This window comes from Rhyacophila brunnea, unplaced genomic scaffold, assembly GCF_057557595.1.
Source record: "Rhyacophila brunnea isolate RB1 unplaced genomic scaffold, BYU_Rbru_1.0 scaffold_1, whole genome shotgun sequence".
NCBI lineage: Eukaryota > Metazoa > Arthropoda > Insecta > Trichoptera > Rhyacophilidae > Rhyacophila > Rhyacophila brunnea.
In genome coordinates, this window is record NW_028232751.1 from 49840156 (window position 1) to 49863012 (window position 22857).

Genomic DNA, 22857 nt, shown 5'->3' on the forward strand with positions numbered 1-22857 from the left:
TTACGATGACACTTTATGCTTTGATTTAATCAAAATAGAACATAAACCTTTTTCAAATATTTAAAAATGCTAAACAATGTTTAAATTACGTAGGTAAATCAATATTTAAATGAATAAAATAAATTTAATCCGCTAACTAAGTCTAAAAAAATCAAAAAAACAATAAAATTATCAGTTCCAATGTCAATTAATAATAATGTCTTATATTAGAACTTATTACAAAAAATAATTGGTCAGTTAAACCTAAATATAAAAAAATAAATCGACGACATATTATTTAAGTATGTTTGATGTTTAAAAATGAATAAATCTGTAAAAAGATTACTATGGCGATTTAACATATTATTCTATAACTACATTTTAATTTCAAATTACGCATTATGCGCACTGAAAACAACTTTTTATATTCATAAGAATTCAGCAGCTCTCGTGCATTTTTTTTGATATTCATATTACTTTTCCTACATAATAATATATGAAATAATCATATTCCAGTAGCCAAATACGGTCCTCTCGGAATGCTTTGATGTTCTTACAATCGTATGAAAATAATAAACTTTTATTTTATTTTGGATAATGTCACTATATTAACTTTATTATTACTTTTAAAATAACACAGTTAATTAGATGCTGGTTTTGAAACAATTAATAGACTAAGATAATTATAAAGGAAATTTTAAATTTCGTTTTCCCTTTTCGAATCTTCTATAAAATAAATCAGTCATTTTCAATACATTTCATATTATTATAGCACAACTATTAGGAAAAATATATTTATTTAAGCACAAATATGAAAGACGCCGAAAATTTTATAAAAAACGTTCTTATCCCTTTTCAAATAAATAGTATCCATATATTTAAAATAATAGAACATATTAATCCAAATAAATATTAATAGCTACTACTAATAATTTTAAGTGAATTTCGAATGAAAAAATGAAAAATACATTTTAATATTAACTTTAACGAAGTAAAGCTATAAATGTACAAAAATACAAGATTCATAAAATGTCGGAATATGCAAAACAGAAAAAGTACTACAATATTACGAACTTATCTCAATATAAAAATAAATTATTTCAAACACAATCTCGATTTATATTGATTTATTTTCCAACAGCTGCCAAAGATATACGATAATATATCTAGCATAATTACCATCATTATTGTTTTAATTACTTTTTTAGCAATGGATTTGGCGGATTATAAAATGAGTTAATGAGATAAAGAAAAACATAATAAATAAAGGATACGATTATTATTATTTATTAACTATCTATTGTTGTCCTACATAAATTATTGTTCGAGGAATATAAAAATATTTATTGGTCAGATATAATAAAAAATGAATTTAAATGGAAAAATTGATAGGAATTTTCACCATTATTTATCGTATGTCACCGACCCCCGTGGAGGAATATGAATAGTAAAATCTCTTGTCTTTCATGATATTTATTAATACAAAGTAATAAATTAGGTACATAGGTACATTATATCTAAATAAATATTGTTTAATGTAGGTAAATCATCAATCACCATTCACCACCATATCTTCGAAGAAATTTTATGTTCAAATTTGATAAGTGATTTAACGTTTTAAAAGAATCATTTACCTATATTATTTCTTTTTTATGTATAAAAATATGTTCTTGACTAATCTAATCAACATTTAAAAGATTCTAACATTATATACGCGGAGGAATGATTTAAACAATTTTATTATTACCATATGAGAATTAAATTGTTCGAAATTTCAAATAGGCATCTAAGGTATGTATGACAATTATTACTACTACTATATATACTATTTATTCTAACTTAAATAGTTTATTCTAACATTTTTACATTGGATTTCTAGATTGATGAGTTTATTTAAGTACCGTATATTGGTACAGGTATAATTAAAATAAACTCCTACCAACACAATTATTATAATATGGTGCTCGGTGTATTTTTATTTGTAACGAGATCATTACCTACAATAAATTGTTTTCGATATCAGTACAAAGTATCATTATTTATTAATTTAATGAAATATCTTTTGAAAGAAACACCCGTCATAAATATAAGCTTCTTGATTATCATTAAATGTTATAAATAAACACAAAATGTATAAATTGAATTAAATATTGATTAGCCGTTGAAAAAAAAAAAGTAAGCATATAAAACAATATAGGTAATAAAATGTTATATTTTCAATATTCCAACATTTTATTGTTAAATTATCAAGAAAAACAAAGATTATCAAACGTTTGATTTCAACGGAACCTGGCCTATGGTGAGCTACCAAAAAACAATTCAAATATTTCGATCGGAGCGTGTATATTGTTTGTGTTTTACTTAGGTACGTGTAAAATTTAATTTGAATTAGAAGGAAGTCATCAGTCGCGTAATGTTGAGTGTCAAAAGCTTTCGCTTTTTGGAGTCGCGAGATCTTCGTGCGCTCAGGTTGTTAGTTGAAGGGTGGCTCCCGGTGTCGTGGGTTGATATTCCCTCTAAAGCAGCGCAGCTGTCTTCGCAGGCTGCCGACGCGAACCCGCTCTCAGGGCCGGACACAGTCGCCGGCACTCGCTGGTGTCTGAACCATCTGCTGATCTTCGCGTTCGGCGAAAGCTTCGAACATTGTTTTAAAAATCAGCATTAATCGGTGGATCGAAAGCAAAATAACTAATACAGATACCACCCTGCGTAAGACAGGATAATATTCCATTTACTACAATATTAAATTACTACATATTTCAGAATAATTAATTGTCAGGAGATGAGAACAGCACACTGCTGTTGCAGCCTCCTGCGGTGAAACAATGTTTTACAGGCCGTCACATCTAGTAGCTAATCTAGATACCCTTGGGTGTTCTGTGATTTATTATAAAAACGAATTCGTTTTGTAATAATTAGATATTATGTCACTTAACAAAGTATGTGCATAATTTAATAATTCAATATTTTAAACGCTCATTTTGTTCATACTTGTATATTAAGATCATGGCCCCCATAAAGAGGAGGCTGACAGGACTTTAGCCTGGGGGCCCGGGCTCAGGAAGGACTCGGCGTGGCGAATCGAGCAGATAAGTGATTTAAACACACATCAAAAATTCTCTCGAATAGTAAAACAAAGTCGCTATTTATCTTCAATATTAGTATTATTTAAAATTATGTGGTTGTACGATACAATGTTTGATTGTGTATCGATACTCGACAACTCCATAATTCATTCAATAGATGAATTCAAATATACAAAAAACACTAAATGTAGGTACACATTATTTTTACCGCGTACACCATTTGGAAAACGCTACTGCAGAGCGTCACACTATCTTTATCTTTAGCGATAGGTAGGGGGACTTTCTAAGAGCCTAGCCTGGGGGCCCGCTTCAGGATGTGGGGCCATGATTAAGATTCACTAGATTCATTGGATTTTATCAATTAAAACACTTGAGCTTATTATATAGTAAAGCAAAAAATATGTCATTACAAATAAAATTTAGAATAACCTAGGTATAAAATACATAATATTATGAATGACTTTAAATTCAATTGAATATTGCCACCACCATGATAACACTATTTTTTTTATAGAATATAGAATAATTTGAAATTTTAATATAAAAAAATTTAATCAGTAGATATACACAAAATTGACAAACAAGCGAAAAATAAATGTCAGTGAAATGAAATTTGTCAGTTTTAGAAGTACTCACCCATATAATACCTATCACCCAAAATGTTTTAAAGAAATATCTTAATTTATAATAATCATCATTAGACAATATCAATCAACTGCTGAATAAATACATACATTATATACTTATACATTAATATATTCTTTTTAACTCTACAATAGGCCATGTGGCCTAATGCAGTAGTATAGTGAAACAGTAGTGTAATTAGCAATAGAAGAGAAACAATCACAAACACCCAGGCTTTAATAAAATCACATAAATATATTATGACCTAACGGAGAATCAAACTCGGAGCCCCCTTATGAAATGCCGACGCCTTAGGCATTGAACTACATAGGCCTCTCCAAGCTGATTATATTTCTGTCAGTAGGGTATGAATTGCGCTTTTGCGTTGCTATATTAGATAATAAGCGTTTGCCGGTTATCGAGATAGCTGGCTCCGCTAGTTAATTATAATACACGACAAAAAACCTAACAAACCAATAACTAAAATTGTAAAATTGCTGATTTACGATATTTTTTACTATATTGTATAATATTGATATATAGTGTATGTATGATTATATTCATAATTTATTCTAAATCGAACATACGTAATTTGCAAACACCTCGAATATATACCTAGCTACTAGGAAACTTTTATTATGAAGAAATACGACGCCAGACGGGACTTGGACTTGTATTCACTGGATTCACGCCAATGTGCTTTACCAATTATTGTTAAATACAAGAATAAGTTTATTGCATACTAAATTGTTAGGAATATTGGACTACAATAATTATTATTGTACGTAGAATACCTAGCGGAAATCACACGTAGAATCAATTCGTACCTACATACTTACGTTTTTATTCCAAAGGCAAGCAAGATCAAAACGGGATAAAGGATTTCTGTAGAAGGGATTTGAAATGATTAGGTTTTTTTATGAACATATAAAAGTGCCCATATGAATTAATGTACTTATATAAGTACATACAATATATATTTAGCGACTATTTTAAATACAGCGTTTTTATCACAATTAAATATTTATATTAATAATATGTTACAGGCATATACTGGTTTTATCATTTGTATGGGATAGTATTTACTATTAAAACAGTCAATATTATCTGAGTGTGATTGTACGAATACAATATTGATACAGATTGCTAGAATAGTCGCAACATAATTCAATATTATTCATAATAATTATTATTCATCATAGGACGAAACAGCCAATCATTTAGTAATACTGCCTAAACGGCAGATTTTGGAAAGAATTGGTAGTATTTTCAAATTATAATACCTATAAGTATTAAAACAAAAATATAAAAAAGGTTTTAAAAAAATGTCCATATTAAGAAATTTAATGTATTGTGAAGATTAGAAATATGACTAAACTCTTCTTCTTACTAGAGCTTTCATTTTTTTCGACTTTATGACATGGCGTCGCTATAGGATTTGTTTCCCGAATAGACCAAATGTCTATTTTACAGGAGACGAAAAACAAATTTCAGTGTCGTATATTTTAATATCAGTAGATGTAACAATCATTCTTTCTATACTGTATGATTGCAACATTATCTAAGAAAAGATTCCAAGAATAATATACTGGTATAAATCATTAAATGAACAGAAAATGCGTTTTATTTACAAGTACTCACTGTGGATATTCGGGAAATTTTTAGCGCTCTCTCAGAATAATGGATATTCGGGACAAAACATGGACGTTCGGGATTTAAGACCGTAGCGTATTGCTGCACGGCCCACAGATTACTGAGTGGTCAAAAAGTACGCGCCTCAAATGTTATATTTATTTATACTTTTTCCAAAAAAAAAAAAATCTATTTATATATATCTGTATATTATTATATATATATATATATATATATTTCTATAATTGACAATTAAACTTATTACAAACCACCAAATAAATATTATATATTTACTATTGTAAGGAACAACAACACAAAATAATAGCATGTATAAATTAATTACCATTGGCTGCTAATATTAGGTAGGTACCAATATCCTAAGTATATAATATCCACCAAATAAATAGTTACTAACATACATATTAAATTAAAATATTAATTATCAGCGCATTCAAAAATAAATAATAGCATCGCCTTTATTTTCATAGAAATACCTAGATTAAAGGTAAAATAAAGACAAACAATGTTTGATTAATAATAATTTGAAATAATAATTATTTTTTACGTCATAGTAGTTGCCGGGTCATACTGTAGAATTCATATAACCGTTGGGATTTTGTGTCATTTATCAAAACAAAATGCAGTTATTTAGGTTGAAATACTCACTTCCACAACTCTATTGTAAGTTCAGGGCGAACTGGTGATGTATCAGCTATGAATGATCTCTTCAAATTTGATGAATTCACTATTAAAACAATAGTAACGTTAAAAACAATATCAATAAGACGAAGTTTGAAAGAAGTCTCCAGACGGCGGAAAAATATGAAAGTGGGCGTGATTGTTTTAGAGCTAGACAGCGTGAATGTGGGAGCGAGATGCACGGCGTGAGCGCGGTTTGATTGGCTAAAGTCATATTCGGGAAATAAACACTCAGCCAGAGATATATTTCGACCGAAATTAACTTGGATATTCAGGTACGAATAGTTGGACATTCGGGAGAAAACCACGGAGTAATTGTAACTTAACATGGCGTATTAGGGTTTTTTAAAAAATATCTCTGTTCCTAGATAAAAATATATTGTTTTTATAAATGATTTCGGTAGAGTTCGATAAAAGAAATTGAACTGCATTAAAATGTCGATTTCGACAAAAATGGATATTCGGGAAACAAATCCTATAGCGACGATGGATCTACTGTATAAATGTACGATTATGAAAGACAATAAGGTGTACATTATGCTTTACGAAATGTGGTTTTGTGATATTAAGTGATACAAAGTAGCATAGATTTAACATAATATGGATGTCTGTTTATGATGGATGACTAATTTTAATAGTTAAATAAAACTACGCCGTTGTAATTTTACGCCACCCACTGTTAATTCTTTATTAACAAAAATCACACATAATATATTATATTACATATCAGTGATTCTACAAGAATATATTATGATTAAAACATTAAATGATAAATAAGGTAATCATATCCATAATAAAATATTACAGATTTATAATGCAACATAATATACACGTCTGCAAAAGTAATGTTAAGATTACATTATATATAATATAACTTACTTTAAAAATTAATTAATGAAGTATTATAATATAACAATGCAGCCATTATTAACATACTGTTTTTTTTTTTTTAATATGTACATATATGATTAACTTTAATGATAAATACCTACGTAAACAGTTATAAGTGATTTTAAAGTGTATTGCAATTAAAAATAAAGTAAATGATAACGTTTACATATCTTAGCATGTTTTTAAATGTAGGAAACATTTAAGTTATTTGGCACATTATTATTCACCTACATATTATATGGTGTCTGTAAGCGTAACTAACACAATATTATGTGTAACATAATAAATGTATATTTCAGTTTTGTAATGTGGTTAAAAATGTTTGGAAAATAATATGGTTTCAATTGTCTTTTTTGTTTTAAAAGAGGGTTGAGATTTTTTGGTAATATCAATTCTTGAAAATTTAGTTAACCTGATAATTAAAATGCAATTTTATCAAATATTAGTTGTGTAAGTAGGTATGATATACGTAAAATCCTCACACGGAGGTAAATATCAAATCAATGCCTAGTTATCATTATGAGGTGAATCATTATTATTGTATATAATTTGATAATTTTCACTCATCGCTTAATAAAGAATATAATTAATTCTTTTGATACTTGAAAGGATAGGTAACTTAATTATATTAAATAAAATACATAATGAAAAAGATTTTCGTAATGTAGATAAATTATTCATTAATAATAATTATTAAGGAATATATTACTAGCAAAAATACTAAACTAGAATAATATGCTGATAGGTATGGAAAGCGGCTAAGTCATAGAGTAAATGGCTGATAAAAACTGATATTATATACTTTGACACATTGAACATTTATAGAAATATTTTTTGTTATAAGTAATACAAAATAGAAACAAGTATTAAAATTCCACCTGATATACAACATACTTCTTACATCATTCTTTATTTCGAATATATTACGTGTCAACATTCATATTTACTAATTTGCACCAAAATATATCAATCTGACACGTTTAGGTACCTATCTTAAAACAGATTATTCAATATACAGACTATCATAGACATTAATTTAATTATATTATGCATAAAATTCATAAAACATTTTTTTCCCAAAATACTATAACAATTATGTGACCAAAAACAAACAAAAAATAATATCAATTCTATCGCGATGTCATGATTTTTACGTTTTGAGTATATATTAACTAATCTTTTAGGGGTATAAAACAAAATAGTGGTAATTATTATTGTTATATGTGTGGTAATTGAAAAAACAACAAATCTCAGTTGGGAGTAGTATTTTCTAAATTATGCTATTCCAACAATGTCAAAATTATTTAGACCCCATGAGAAAAAAAACAACGAAATTTTATTTAAAACTGATTTAAATCTAATACCTAATAGGTATGTTTATGTTTTAAGGAACCAGACAGGATGTATTGATAATTCAATACGTTATCATATAAATGGTGCTTAAACATTTATTCAATGTCATAATGTCAAGACAGTCATATTTTAAAATATATATATATATATATATAGATAGCGTCATCCAGCAAGCAACTTTCTAATTATTATGATTAGGTATGTACTAAGGCAACTCAATGTGGCTACTGATTTTGGTTACTATAAATTATGTTAAATATAAACAGATATGTATATACCTACTTATAGGTATTAAGTTACAGGATTTTTCAAGACATATTCCGAATTCAATTTTACCGTGTTTTTTTTAATATAATATACAAAAAAAATCTATCTCAAGTATATCTGGAAAAAACACTCTTTTAAGAGTAAAATATTAAATTTGGCAATAGTTTCAAGTTGAAAGAGAAAAACAAGATCGTGAAAATTTTAAATAAGCTAATAAGTTGCCTTGTTGGTCAGAATCAGTCTGTCCTTCAAATTTAGTGAGATACATAAGCCTGGATATAGATTTAAGCTGCTGAATATTTTAAAGACAGTCGAATAAATAATATTTACATAATACACAAATAAAATTAATATGTATGAATGTTTATTAATTTACCTTCCTCAATGTGAAAAAAAATAATGAGCAAGCGAGAAAAACGCGTAAGCATGTTGGGACACGTCTTCATGTGTTGAATGTATAGTTTCAGCTGAGTGCGATTCTAAGGCAACACGACCATGGCTAACCATATGTTTCGGTCACTTTCCCCTACCGTATACCGCGGAATACACAATCCATCGTTTGCTCCTACAATCGATTCTGAATCGTTGCGTTTGATACCGCCCGCACGTCTGTTCACCTTTTTCAAATTTTGCCGTAGCGATTGTAGGAGCAACGGTGGATTGTGTATTGTGCATTGTACAGAGGGGTGAAAGTGGTTGAGATGTATGGTTTGCCACGGATGAGCAATTTAATACTCAAAGTGACAATAGGTCTGGCAAGTCTTCGTGGGAGCCAAATATGAATTCGCTCGTTTTGGACTACTATTCGGTTATAAGAGTTCGGAAATATTTTATTAGTGGGGGAAGAATATACATTATCCAAAGAAACTCTCAAGACAATCAAATGTTTAAGTTTATCTGACAGACAAATAAAGGTTTTTTAAGCATTTGAAAAATAACCGTATTGGCAGGTACCGTTTGAAAAATTAGACATGTGAAATGGGTACCGCGAAATAGGTAGGTATATAGAAAATTTTAAATAAAGATATCTATCAATATTTTCCCGTTGAGGTAGATAAATTAAGTGATATATTGTGGTATATATAATATTATATGTACGAAGTGAAGTAGAATAAATGCTTATAAAAATACAGTAATACTGATATGATAATTAACCAATTAACTTAAATATAAAATCCTATCTTACAAAATATAAGCCTATAATACAAAATACTGTTCCAAAGAAGATAACAGTTTCCGGTTTACCGAGCATGTAGATTTTAGGTGAAAAAGTCATATAGGGACAGCTCAATGATTGGTAGGAATTAATGATCAACATCAAAACAATAAAATTGTTCTTTTGGTAGGTGTCATCAGTACAACTGTTTTAATTGAAATGAATAAAATATAAATCAAGGGCAAACAATTTTAAAATTTGCCGTCTTTCGCATAACAGAAGGTACACACAGTTTTTAATCTCAATTAATTCCAAGTGAAATACATATGATGAAACTATGAAATTACTTTCTATTTAATATTATAGACGAAGCACCTTGAGGCCATTTCCACGATATGTATGCCACAATTTCTTGTCAGAAAATGTTACTCTTGCTTAGGCCTACTTTGATAATAATTAATCATAGACCATTAGGTAGGTATACACAATTTTACTAAGTACATTAAAATGATGAAATAATTTCCATTTACATCTATTTAAAATTTGGCTACAGAATATTCTAAATAAATCCACCGCATTTACAAAATACGGTATTAATGTATCATTTATAAAAAATATGATTATATTTTAGAGAAATAAAATAGTGATTGATAGTAATAATTAAATAGTAATTTTTCGTAATCAAAGGATATGCTCATAGATAAAAACGTTCTTTCATTATATCCTTTAATTTTGGGTCATTAAAATACAAATTCTAAGATTTGTACATACATCAAATTAGTAAAGATAAAATGGTAATCAGAGACAAATTGTTGTAACTGGTTCAAAACCAATACTATTATTGATTATATTAAAAGTAAACAATGTTTGTAAATATCTGATATATTATTCTTAATGGGTGAATATTTTTTTTTACATTTACGACACTTCACTATTCTGTATGAGAAATTGAATTAACGTAATTATGTAAATAAGCAATACAATGTTTTATACTCGTATGTACATATTTTTTTCCATATTTTCATTGCAATTCTTAAATATTTAAATTTAATTTGATGAATTGATACGAATTATAGTATAAATTTATTTTTTAATAAAATGTCTAGCGTAGAAATAAAAATACATAACTTAAATAACACTGAAGAACATTTCATATGAATAATATAATATTCGATTATATTATTATTAAAACTGTAATTAACTTATTTAATGTTTTATTAAAGGGTAAAAGCAAAAAATGTACTTATTTATTTTTAAACCAAATAGTAGGTAAGTAGGTATATTACTTTCGTCCTTACTTCTGACAATATTGTATTCGGTTATTTTTTTTTGCTTAGATAGAACTTGCGAAAGAATTCACTGTCAAACCGGTCATCAGTATAGTCTGGAAAATCATCATGAATAGAGTCACCCTTGAAGACGCTACCGAATTATCTTAATTTACTTTCAAAATCAGTCGTCGATTCGCGCAACTAATCGATGACTTCGTAATTTTTATGGTGCATATAATAATTGTCCATCTGAGTAAGCCATCGTTGAACTATGGGTATATTTCATATCAATACTCTCTAAATCATGCAATAACACCAACATGTTGAAGGCAAGTACGTATCGAAGAGAATATCGCCGTTAGCATGGCGACGATAATGTGGAACAAGTTCCAAATTTATCGATTCGTGGTCGGTCGCAGCAATTGGGAACGTCCACTGAGTAGAAATTTTTTTGCCAAACATCTTGGCTTATAGTCTGCACCCATATGAGATCCAGCTGGTTCAGGAATTAAATCCACAAGACCATGCATCGTTCCTTCACCGATTGGGCTCTACCACAGAACAGATAATAAATAGAATTCCGATAGGCTATATCCAATACAGTAAATTTTGACGCTGGGTTTTGAATGTGTGAAAATCCTACAAAAATGAACCACGCATTATATAGGTACAATAGTGTGTATAATACACCAATATTAAATGATCAATGCATAAACCGAGAGCAGTTGTCAGTATTCGACATTTGACGTATTCTTGTCACGTGTTTAAATTTATCCCATATTCTTCCTTACTTGAGATCGGTTGATTGCTTCTCCTTATCCGTTGGGTATTTCAGTTCACATTATTTCTGAGTTCCCTGGGCTCTACAGTTGGAAGCTGACCCGTTGTTTTATCGCAAAATTGCGTTCAGCAATGAGGCTCATTTTTGGCGTAACGGGTTTGTATGTCAATAAGCAAAATTGGCACGTATTGAGTGAGACCAATCCGGAAGATGCATTCCAAACTACATTATATGCACAGTTTTGTTTGGTTTACACGCTGGTGGCATTATCGGACCTTATTTCTTGAAGAATTGGGCAGGAGATCGCGTTACGGTCAATATAGATCGGTACAGGTCCATGATCAATGATTTTTTTAATAAGTATATGGATTAAATTGATTTGGACGAGATGTGATTTTTACACGAGGGCACTACATACCATACGGCGACCGCAACTATCGACGTATTGAAATCAGAATTTGGCGATAGTATGATTTCGAGAAGTGAACTTGGGAATTAGCCTCGAAGATCATGCAATTTGACATCAATCGATTATTTCCTGTTGAGTTATTTGAAGTGAATAATGTATGCTGATAAACAATCAACACTTTATTGACGCTTTTGAAGCCAACATTGTTCGTGTTATTCGTGATATAGGTACAGCGATCAGTTCCCAAAAGAGTGGCCCAAAATTGTACGTCCAGAATGCGCTTTGTCAAGAACAGCTACGGTGGTGATATGCTTGAAATCATTTAATCAATTTAAAGTTCTATCGGGGATAAAAAAAAACATCCCTCACGTATCCAAGCAACAATCATTAACGTAACTACTCGTAACTTATAAAACAAAATAAAAACCATATATATTTTTAAAAACTGACCACTAATAAAAATTTATACAATATCAGTCGGTAAATGAATTAAATCTACACTACCTATATACTTCATATATCATTACTACCATTTTTAATAATTAATAATATATAATGTTTTTAAAAGCACACTTTTAAATAAGTCCTCAAAAATAAATATTATTTAGATGATGATTTCGTTTAAAAATAAACTATAACTAAATTATAGCTAGATATTATATTAATATTAGGTACCTGAAATTAAACAATTTATATTAAAGTTTTTAAACGAAGGCAGATTAAAAAAACAACGAAAATCGTCGGGAATGATAAAACTGCCTCTTAATAAAATATTTTTATGTCGCTAAACAAGGTCATAAAATGTTAATTATATACATAAGTAGTCATATTACTTTGTCACAAACAATCTAAAAAGTAAATCATTTTTTTATGCACAGAAAATGAATGATTGTTTTGATAGTAGGTATACACTTAAATATAAAATACTATCATTTGAGATCATTTTCTCAAAGAAGAAATCATCGAACCAATATAATGCAGTACTTAATAAAAAATATGTTTCATTCGGTAAAAAAACAGAATATAAATCTATACCGGAATCTAAAATAAAATATGCAATAGTTTTTGATATTGTAAAGTAGGAGGAAACACCACGGATTTTGCAACATACGACTCATAATAATTCACTTAGTTGATAGTTTATATAAATAGTTTATATAAATACTGATACACGGTGTTCTTTTATAAAACTTCCCTTATAAATAATAATCATATATATATAAGTTGATTATGATGATACATTTAGGTAATTTATAATCTTAACTTAACACAAATTATGGATACTTAACGCAATACTTACGTTACGCAGAGTATTGTAGATTAAATCAACAGCATCTGATTTAGTTATCATTTGCTAATGGTTGATTGATGTTTTATAAGTAAACTGGTTTTGATCGATACGTGTATGTTTATGTAAGAATTATTATGAATTTTATTGGATTCCTAAACATATTGTGTACATATGTTTAGTTTCAACGTATAAAATACACTATACCAGGTAATGCTATCTTTTGTATGAAGTAACAAAATAAGTGTTGTTGGTGATTTACTTTTAATAATATTATTATGACATTTTTTTTTTAATTAATTTGAATTGGAAGAGGTGAAATTACGGTAAATTATTGATAGTTTTTTTTTCTAATACATATAAAGGGTGGCCTTATTGATCTCTAACAGTATATATTTGAAGTGTAGAACATTAATCCATACGCAAAAAAGCAAGCAGCGAAAGAACCGGCCGTCATTAGTCATTTGGTTGTATGCCGACCCCATTGGTCTCTCACTTGAGCCATCAGTACATTTTTATTAGGCACTCTTTCGCTTGTCGTTCTCGTGATGATAGGCTGTGGACTTTTCTTAGTCGGCACCACAATCCTGACCCTACCGTCATCATCGAGAGTAGTTATGGTACCGATCTGAGAAAGCGGCCGGATGAATTGATCAGTCCGATCCTGAGAAGTGCCAGGATTAGAGATCTCATCAATTTTCTGAGACAGCGCATTCTCGTAAGAAGGCGAATGAGAGGAATCTGAAGAAGATACCAGCAATACTGAAGGGTCGGGCGAATGATTCGTGTTGACAATTACGCGGTCTTGCGGGGAATGTTTGCTTTGCTGCGACTGTACAAATGGAATTGTCGATTGGCCGGAATAAAGGATTTGTTCTGAGAATCTGTTATTGGGAACGCTCTGATCGAAGTTGGTGGTTTGTTGATTGACAAGGTCGATTAAGAAGTCAGTAAGACCGTTTGCATTTGTTTGATCGATATATAAATTATTGAACCTGGAAGGGGATGGATCATTTTGAAAGTGAAACGGAAAGTGTTCAACGTATTGCGGGAATTGCCGTTCATCGAGTGTGGTGTTATTATTATTATTCTCGAAAATTCCTCTGGATCCCGGATAGCCTGCGAGGGGAATCGGCGAGAGTGGAGGCATCATCGGGTTGATGGAGTCGACGACGTTTCTGTTGTCCAGAAGATGCGCTGGAGTACGGCGCCCATCCAGGATTGTCCTGGAAGATGTTTGACTGCTTCTCGGTTCACCCCTGATGATGGGCGTGGATAGTTCTCGAGGACTTCGGGGCTGTTCAGAATATTATTATTTTTTACTAATATAAAATAATATAAGCATACTGATATATAATATTTTGTATATCATAATATTGTTAAAAAATATCGATTGCGTAAAAAAGTGTTTTGTATTGATTCTACGAATACATTTTTAAGGTAAGTAGGGGGAATATGCCTAATGGGGGAAGACGCCATAGCTCTAATAATTTATTCGTCCATCGCTGCATGTCGGTGCAGTAACCATTTTTAAGATCGGTTATTTTATTAGTACCGGAGAGCACATGCTAGGCGTTGGACTTGTTAAATTTTAAATTAAAAAAATACGCTTATGAAACGAGGGAAGTATCCATTTTTTTGATGGTACTTTATTTACACATTTACTCAAAATATTCTCAGCATAAAGATTTCATTTGATTCAAGGCTAAGTTCAGTTTCGTTGAATAATACATTATGTTTGGCATCACACTTTACTATTTGAGGTTATCTTGCACACCAGCGTTATTTTATTTCTGTCCTTGGCATCTTACCCCTACAAATGGGGGAAGATGCCAATTTGAATAATTTTGGTCATTCACTATGTCAGTTTTTAGTATTTTGCAAAGCCTCATCTTTAATCATTATTGCATTAACATTAAAACGTATTTTTGTCATTGAAAAAACTAATATAAAAATTCTATATTGTAGTATTGTAACGTAATTGGTCTTTTTGATGAGAGCGAATTAAGTGATGAAAAAAACTATTGCGCCATTTGCAAGGGATATTACTTTGATAAAGAAAGCTCTACAGTTGATTGGATTGCATGTGTAAGATGCCAACAATGGCTACATGCAACAAGCAGGTCCAATCTGGACATTTGCGATCTGTGTACGAAATCTTATTTTTTTTAGTTTGTGGCATCTTCCAACTTCAACATGGCATTTTTAGTTTTTATATTTTTTTATATTGTTCCAGCTAATTTTTTAATAGTATTGCTGCTAAATATTATAATAAAGTGTTTTTCTATTAAAACTATGTTTTTATTTTGAATATAAATATATTATTTTAAAATCAGTAATCCGTCAAAGTAAAAATTAGGCATATTCCCCCGACTTGTCTTATATTAAGAAACTAGTCAGAATATCGTCGACGCTATTGCCAACAAAATTCGTTTCCCACCGAATACAGGTGCAACGTGATATCCTGTAATCAACGGTGGGTATATAGAGGCAAAGTAAGAGGAATCATTATTTAGCTATTTATAGTTGAAAAAGAGAAATATATTTTAATTTTGGGATGTTTACAAAACCCCGACGATCATATTATTAATATTGATTATTGTGGGTTGTATTGAAAAGCATATTATTAAATATTTATAAATACGATTAGCAAAGTAGATAATATAGAAACACATTCAACTTATCATAAAACCATGCTTTTGTAAATAATATGTACTTGGTAATGATAAATTCCATGTTCTGGTAATGAATTAAAACATGTAAAAAAGATCTGAACAATAAATTGTAGTAAAAATAGAGGTAGGTACTTAAATAATTCCCACAATATTATTGCAAGTGACAATTTACTGTATACTCAAACGACAAGTCGGTCTGCTTGTAATAACTATTAATCTGAATACATCAGATATTTTGTATTTCCAACGAAATTTTTTTTATGATTGTAATCGAATTCATTGTTCTAGAATATAATATATAATATACACACCAATTATTTAATTCAAAAAATCTACAATATTAGAATACAACCGGTATAATGATTCATATTTTATTTTAAGGACACAAAAAATCAATCGATATTTTTTATAATACTTATAAAAAACTTATAGCAACGTAGATGATACAAAATAATACAAAATAATTTCAAGATAAAAAGAATTTTTTTATACCACGTTTTTAAATTTTCTGTTGAAACATTATAAACTTGACCATTCTATGTATTAATAAAAACTTTTTATTGTACTTGATAAAAATACTGAATAAATATAGAATACTGAAATGTAATTTTGACATTTCATATTGGTTTACATAGTAACGCACGTATATATTAATAATTTAGTTGCTAAGACTAGCAACCAATAATAGTGTTTTACTTTTTAAAATAGCTTTCCATACAAAACAGAATTAACTGAAAGTGAATTCAATTATGTTTAAAGATGGCTAAAAGTAATAAATGAATGCATTGTCGTCGTGTTCTGATATATTCTAAAAGTTTCAAATGTATAGCTAGTCGGGAAGTTACTTAAAAATCTTCAATCGTCCAATACAAACCTTGGAGAAACAAAAAAATATTTGTACTGGACAAACAAGAATACGAGCTAATAAAAACGTGGTAAAATACAAGAAATCATCGTGAATGAACATATAATAAAATTTGAAAAAAAGCCATTCAATCCTAATGAAACAAATCCAAATAAATTTTAGTAAAACATCTGCGTTATGTAAAAACAATTGTTATGTTACGTGATCACAGAATATTGAAACAATTGAAACATTAGATAATAATATTAATATTATAATACATTTTAAAAATTTACTTCGAAAGAACATTGATAAGTGATAATTGTATTAAGGACTGACAATGGCGGAAATAAAATTATTTTGGATTTACTTCCTTGGAAAATTTAAACTATGAAAAAATACAACATTGATTCATGCAGGAACAATATAAAAAAGCAATTAAAATAAAACAAAACATCACACAAATTATTGAACATAAAATATCAGCATGTTCATCACAAATCTACTTAAAACACACCAAAGTATTAAGGTATAATTAATATAACTTTGACGATATGAATAATAATTAAATAAAATTTTCTGTTTATTATATTTATGTACATAATAAATAATGTAAAAAACACACAAATTTAATATTGTTTTCTGTACTCAAATTTCAATATAGGGTAGATATACTAAAGTAATTTGAAAATTTTATTAAATTTCTATAAGATGGCAACAGAATTCATAAATTAAAATTACTACCGGAAAGTATCATTCTGCAAACTAATTTTGTCAAAAATCTGTCAGATTAAACTCCAAGTTAACATTTAACGGCTACATGTATCGTACATTTTCAAAAAAAAAAGTTCCGTGTCTTCAAAAAATACATTTATTTATTTTAAAGAAGACGCAGATTAAAACCGAGTGGGACTGCACCAGTGTTGAAGACTATTTTTAGATAAAGGAAATAATATAGACTTAATAGCACCGAACATGAATTGCACTCTGAGATCCTAATTGAGGTCACGATGGAGGAAATCGTTGAAAATCTATGGCATTGTAATGAACGACTACATAATGCATATGCGCATTCCGTTTTCTGAGACTAGAGGCATTTCGAGTAATTGGGTGTACATTACATAGTATTAAAAAGCTAACAGGATTTTATTGCACGATTTAAATTAAACTGTTTGTTAAACAGATGATCTAAAATGTTAAAATTGATTACCGCACAAAATAGTTTTTTACACCAGGACAACGCGCTCACAAATTGTAATGCATGGATGAATCGGGCTTCAAAATGGTTTCTCGTCCACCAGATTCATCGACCCTGAGTGATGTCTTCTTGCTCTTTAAACTTTTTAAAAATTGGCTCAGTGTGACGATTCAGGATGTCATTTTTGTAAGTAGTATAGGACAACGCGCTCACAAATTGTAATGCATGGATGAATCGGGCTTCAAAATGGTTTCTCATTCACCAGATTCATCGACCCTCCCTGAGTGACGTCTTCTTGCTCTTCAAACATTTTAAAAATTGGCTCAGTGTGACGATTCAGGATGTCATTTTTGTAAGTAGTATAGGACAACGCGCTCACAAATTGTAATGCATGGATGAATCGGGCTTCAAAATGGTTTCTCATCCACCAGATTCATCGACCCTCCCTGAGTGACGTCTTCTTGCTCTTCAAACATTTTAAAAATTGGCTCAGTGTGACGATTCAGGATGTCATTTTTGTAAGTAGTGTAGGACAACGCGCTCACAAATTGTAATGCATGGATGAATCGGGCTTCAAAATGGTTTCGCATCCCCCATATTTATCGGCCCTGAATGACGTCTTCTTGCTCTTCAAAAATTTTAAAAACTAGCTCGGTGTGAAGATTCAGAATGTCATTTTTGTAAGTAGTATCTAGCTAGACAGTGATTAATTTGCAGACGATATGGAAAAAAATACAGAATTGTTGAACCAAATTTGTTACTTTAAATGGCTATATTGATAAAATGATATTATTGATAATTACTTGATTTTTAATAAAATTTTCAAACTCTCTCGTATAACCCTTTATGTAAGTAGGTACTATTCGATGCACTTCTCGGTAAATATAGAAATCGTTTACCAATTAAATCGATTAGAAAAAAATAAATTGGCCAGTGAGTATATTTTATGCAGCATTGTGATTATAGTGTTTAGTATCTAAATAATATATAGATATACGTATTGTTTCTGTATTATATTCAAATGTAACATAAAATTGCACACAGCTTAGAAAATGAACAACGCAATGTGTATAATAAAGACAGTGTACCCATGTGAAATTAATAATATTTTTAAGTTATTAAACATATCACTATTACATACTTGACAAAAGTTACGGAAGTGCTACATATTGCTAGCACTTCCTCGCTCTTTTATATAATTATGAATAGGTATACATATTATTATAAGTTCAATAGGTGACTACTAAGTTGACAAGATAAGTTGGTTCGAGTTAAAAAAATATTCTGTACTTAATTATATTTGACCATTTACATTACTTAAGTTAAGATAATGACCAATAAAATTGTACAATTAGAATATAGGTATGTACCTACCAGTGTATATGTTTTTTTTTAACAGTGAAAGAGAATACACATATTGTAGTACACGACAATTTATTATTCTATGTGTAAATTATGTATAGGTAGATATAATATCATATTTGCCTCTGGATGAAGCTTGTTATGTACTTTCAGTGAGTGTAGATTATGTTAATGTAGTTTTTTTTTATGAGGAATTGTTATTAGCCATGTGCCTAACCCAGTTGCACTGGATCAACCACATGTTGAAAATACTGGATGGGGTTTTTCCCAGCCGTGAGATCGAAACAAGGATTTCTTGGACTGCCGATCTACCAACCAGGACACCGTCAGTGATAACAAATAATTGATCTCCAACATCAATGAGGGATTGTTATAATTTAATGTCTTTTCAGGAATAGGAATAGTAAGTTAATATACATAATAGGGATATTGAAGGATTGGATAGGAAAGTTTTCTTGCGAGTGCTTACCTATTACCTACCCATTGACACAACGGAGCATCAATGTATACCTATTTATTTAACGTAATGCAAAAACAACCTTCCACGTAGTATTTTGGTCATATGAGTAGGTATCTACCTAAGTCTTTTTTATCGTATGTGTTGATTAAAAGCCATTCGAAAAATCCATGCACCGATAATATTATAAAAAATATAAAACATATAAAGAACAAATGCAAAACAATAAAATCAGCCCAAAATAATTATTGAGAAACAATCTATTAAAATATATTTACAATAGTACACGTAAATAATAAGCAATAACCTAAAAACAATTAGTTTTATATACATATTAAATTCTGATGAATATAAAATGTAGTTAGGTACAACAGTTTATAAAATGTGGGTATCACTCGGCAGTCACGGTGTTAAAATTATATATAATACGACACGTGTTTTTCTCCGTTAGTTAAGTATTATCAAAAACACATGTCGTATTCAATAATTTTTGTATGAGGTGAATACCGACCAATTGAAAAATCGGTGATTTTCTTCACAGTAAATTTTAGTTTCGTTAGAATTTAGTTTTAAAAGTACACGAACACTCTCTTGAAAAGATGTACCACTAATGTTTACAGACACAAAATATAAGAAATTAATGATATCTAATGAAATAATAATTAAATTTTCATTATTTTTTAAAATATTTAAATATTAATAAAATGACACAATCAAAACTAACATTCTTCAAAAAATCTAAAGAATAGTATAGAAAGCACAATTGTTTGTAATTATAAAAAAGGAATGAACTCCACGAATTAATAAGTGAGATTATCTATATTAACAATAATGCAGACTGTGAGTTTTGATTATAGTCTTTTCTTTTGGCTATTTATGAAAATCACCATCTGGTAGCCAATGCGACGTCTCTTAATTTTAAATGATGAACATAAATCAATGGCTATTTATTTTATTAGCTGACATAAAACATGGTTATCCAGTTTGGATCTGTTGAATGAATCCCTAAACTGACTTTAATTTGAAGCAGTAAACCACCTTTGAAATATCAAAAACAAATCACACTGTGTCAACATTTACGAATTGAGTACTTATTTACACCTTTATATGTGTACCTTTAGATATATCTGTCGATATCAGAAATATAAATAGGTAAATACTTATGTCACATTCATCGGTTTTCTTAGAGCAGTACTCCGGAAACAATGTATATTATATGAATATTAGACGAACCTAGGTGTTAAACATCGCATTGTTTTTTTAAATGAGAAAAAAATAATAATTTTGAAATACCCCAGTAAACCGAGTAGACCGAACGGAACTCTTCACTGTCTGGGAGACTACTATTGTCCCTTGAGCTGTCAGTCCACTTAACTTATTTTTAATTCGAATAATAAAAATGTATAAAAATTATAAAAACCTATAAAACTGAATAATCTGTCTATAATATACAATACTTCAAATATTAACAATGTAACTATTAGAGAATTTCATTAATCGTTTACCTATACCTGTGTATAAAGCGCAACCGCTATATTATTAAGTAATGCTATTTACTATTATTTATGAATATACTACAAAAATAATTAGAAGCGTAGACTGATCTATTTTTTAATTGTCAATTTTATTTTTAGTCAACGACAACAAAACTGGTCATTATTAAGCTATGTGTATTAATTAGGTAATAAATATGTTTTTCCCATTTCATTTTATACCATAATTAATCTGACGAGAAGTGACACGTGTGATTTTGTTTATTAATTTGTATATTAAATAAATCTGGTGATTTGTTCATAAACGAAATGAGCATTGTCTACCTGTGGTATATTAGTCAGCTGATGAGCTCCAATAGAGTACGGTGGAGATGAAGTTCCTCCTCTTTCTCTCTCCTGAAGGTGAACTACCAGCATACTGATGTGGTCGATGAGCTCCTTGTTGTGAAGAAGCAGTTGATGGGTTCGAGCCTGGTAAACGTCATAAATATTAAAATCATATGGGGCATTTTCACATAGGTAAGTAGGTATAATATGAAATTATTCTAATTTAAAAATGCATTATTCTGATACTCAGTTTATACAACATTTAAATATAATATATGAACGTTGCATAATAATATCGACTATAGCAAGGGAAAAGGACTTAACGCTCAGTTTTTTTCAAAATAGGTTTTATTGGAACATTGTACATGACTAAATTTAATACATGTTGTGTCCAAAGAATATACGCTGCAAACGCTAAATTAGCTGGCAATTAAAATAAATTGAAGTGGGAAAAACGACTTAATCATCATATCAGGTGGTTTTTCTTTGATAAACTAAATAATTAATATCAAATTAGGAATATCAAAACCAAATTATCATGCACTTCAAGGTTATATTTTGTATTTTAACTTTTACTGAAAACTATAACAAAACGTTTTTGTGCCTCCTGTAAAATTTGATTTGTGTGGATTACGCCCTTTTTCCTTTCTAACGTCGATTTAATGACGTTAAATACATAATAGTCAGAAAGAGCAAATTTTAATTCTATATCCATCATATCCAACGAATTTTCATTGAGTTTTTGATCTAATGGCACACCTGTTGTACAATAATTAATTGGCCATTCCGTATACTTAGCATGCTATTTAAATGCGGTAATTAAATAATAATTAATAGCTCCGCAGTCAATAAGTTAAGGTGATGTCTTTACCTACCAGAGGTATGACCATAAAATATATTATGTAATAATAAGATGGGATCCGATTCAACAAATTCACATTTTATTACATTTTTACAATTATTGTAAGTTTATCTTTGACTTAAAAAAAAATATATATTTTTTAATGTTTTTAGATACATATTTATTAATTATTACAGTTGAAATTGTAAATTATCAAAAAAATT

General features: G+C 29.4%; 1 protein-coding gene across 10 annotated transcripts in view; it reads right to left on the minus strand.

The window, feature by feature from the left end:
- Positions 1-2244: 2244 nt before the first annotated feature.
- LOC147079909 (uncharacterized) overlaps positions 2245-22857 on the minus strand; it is a 127302-nt gene continuing 106689 nt past the window's right edge. For 8 of the 10 annotated variants that reach the window (XM_085946824.1, XM_085946835.1, XM_085946859.1 and 5 more), the window contains exons 6-7: positions 21790-21936; positions 13492-14733 (exon numbers count right to left, since the gene is read on the minus strand). In XM_085946824.1, coding sequence (XP_085802950.1) covers positions 13897-14733; positions 21790-21936 — 984 coding nt within the window. In that variant the 3' untranslated portion in view covers positions 13492-13896. Of the gene's footprint in view, positions 2614-13491; positions 14734-21789; positions 21937-22857 lie in introns of those variants that run through there. The other 2 variants (XM_085946817.1, XM_085946807.1) reach the window with 2 other exon arrangements.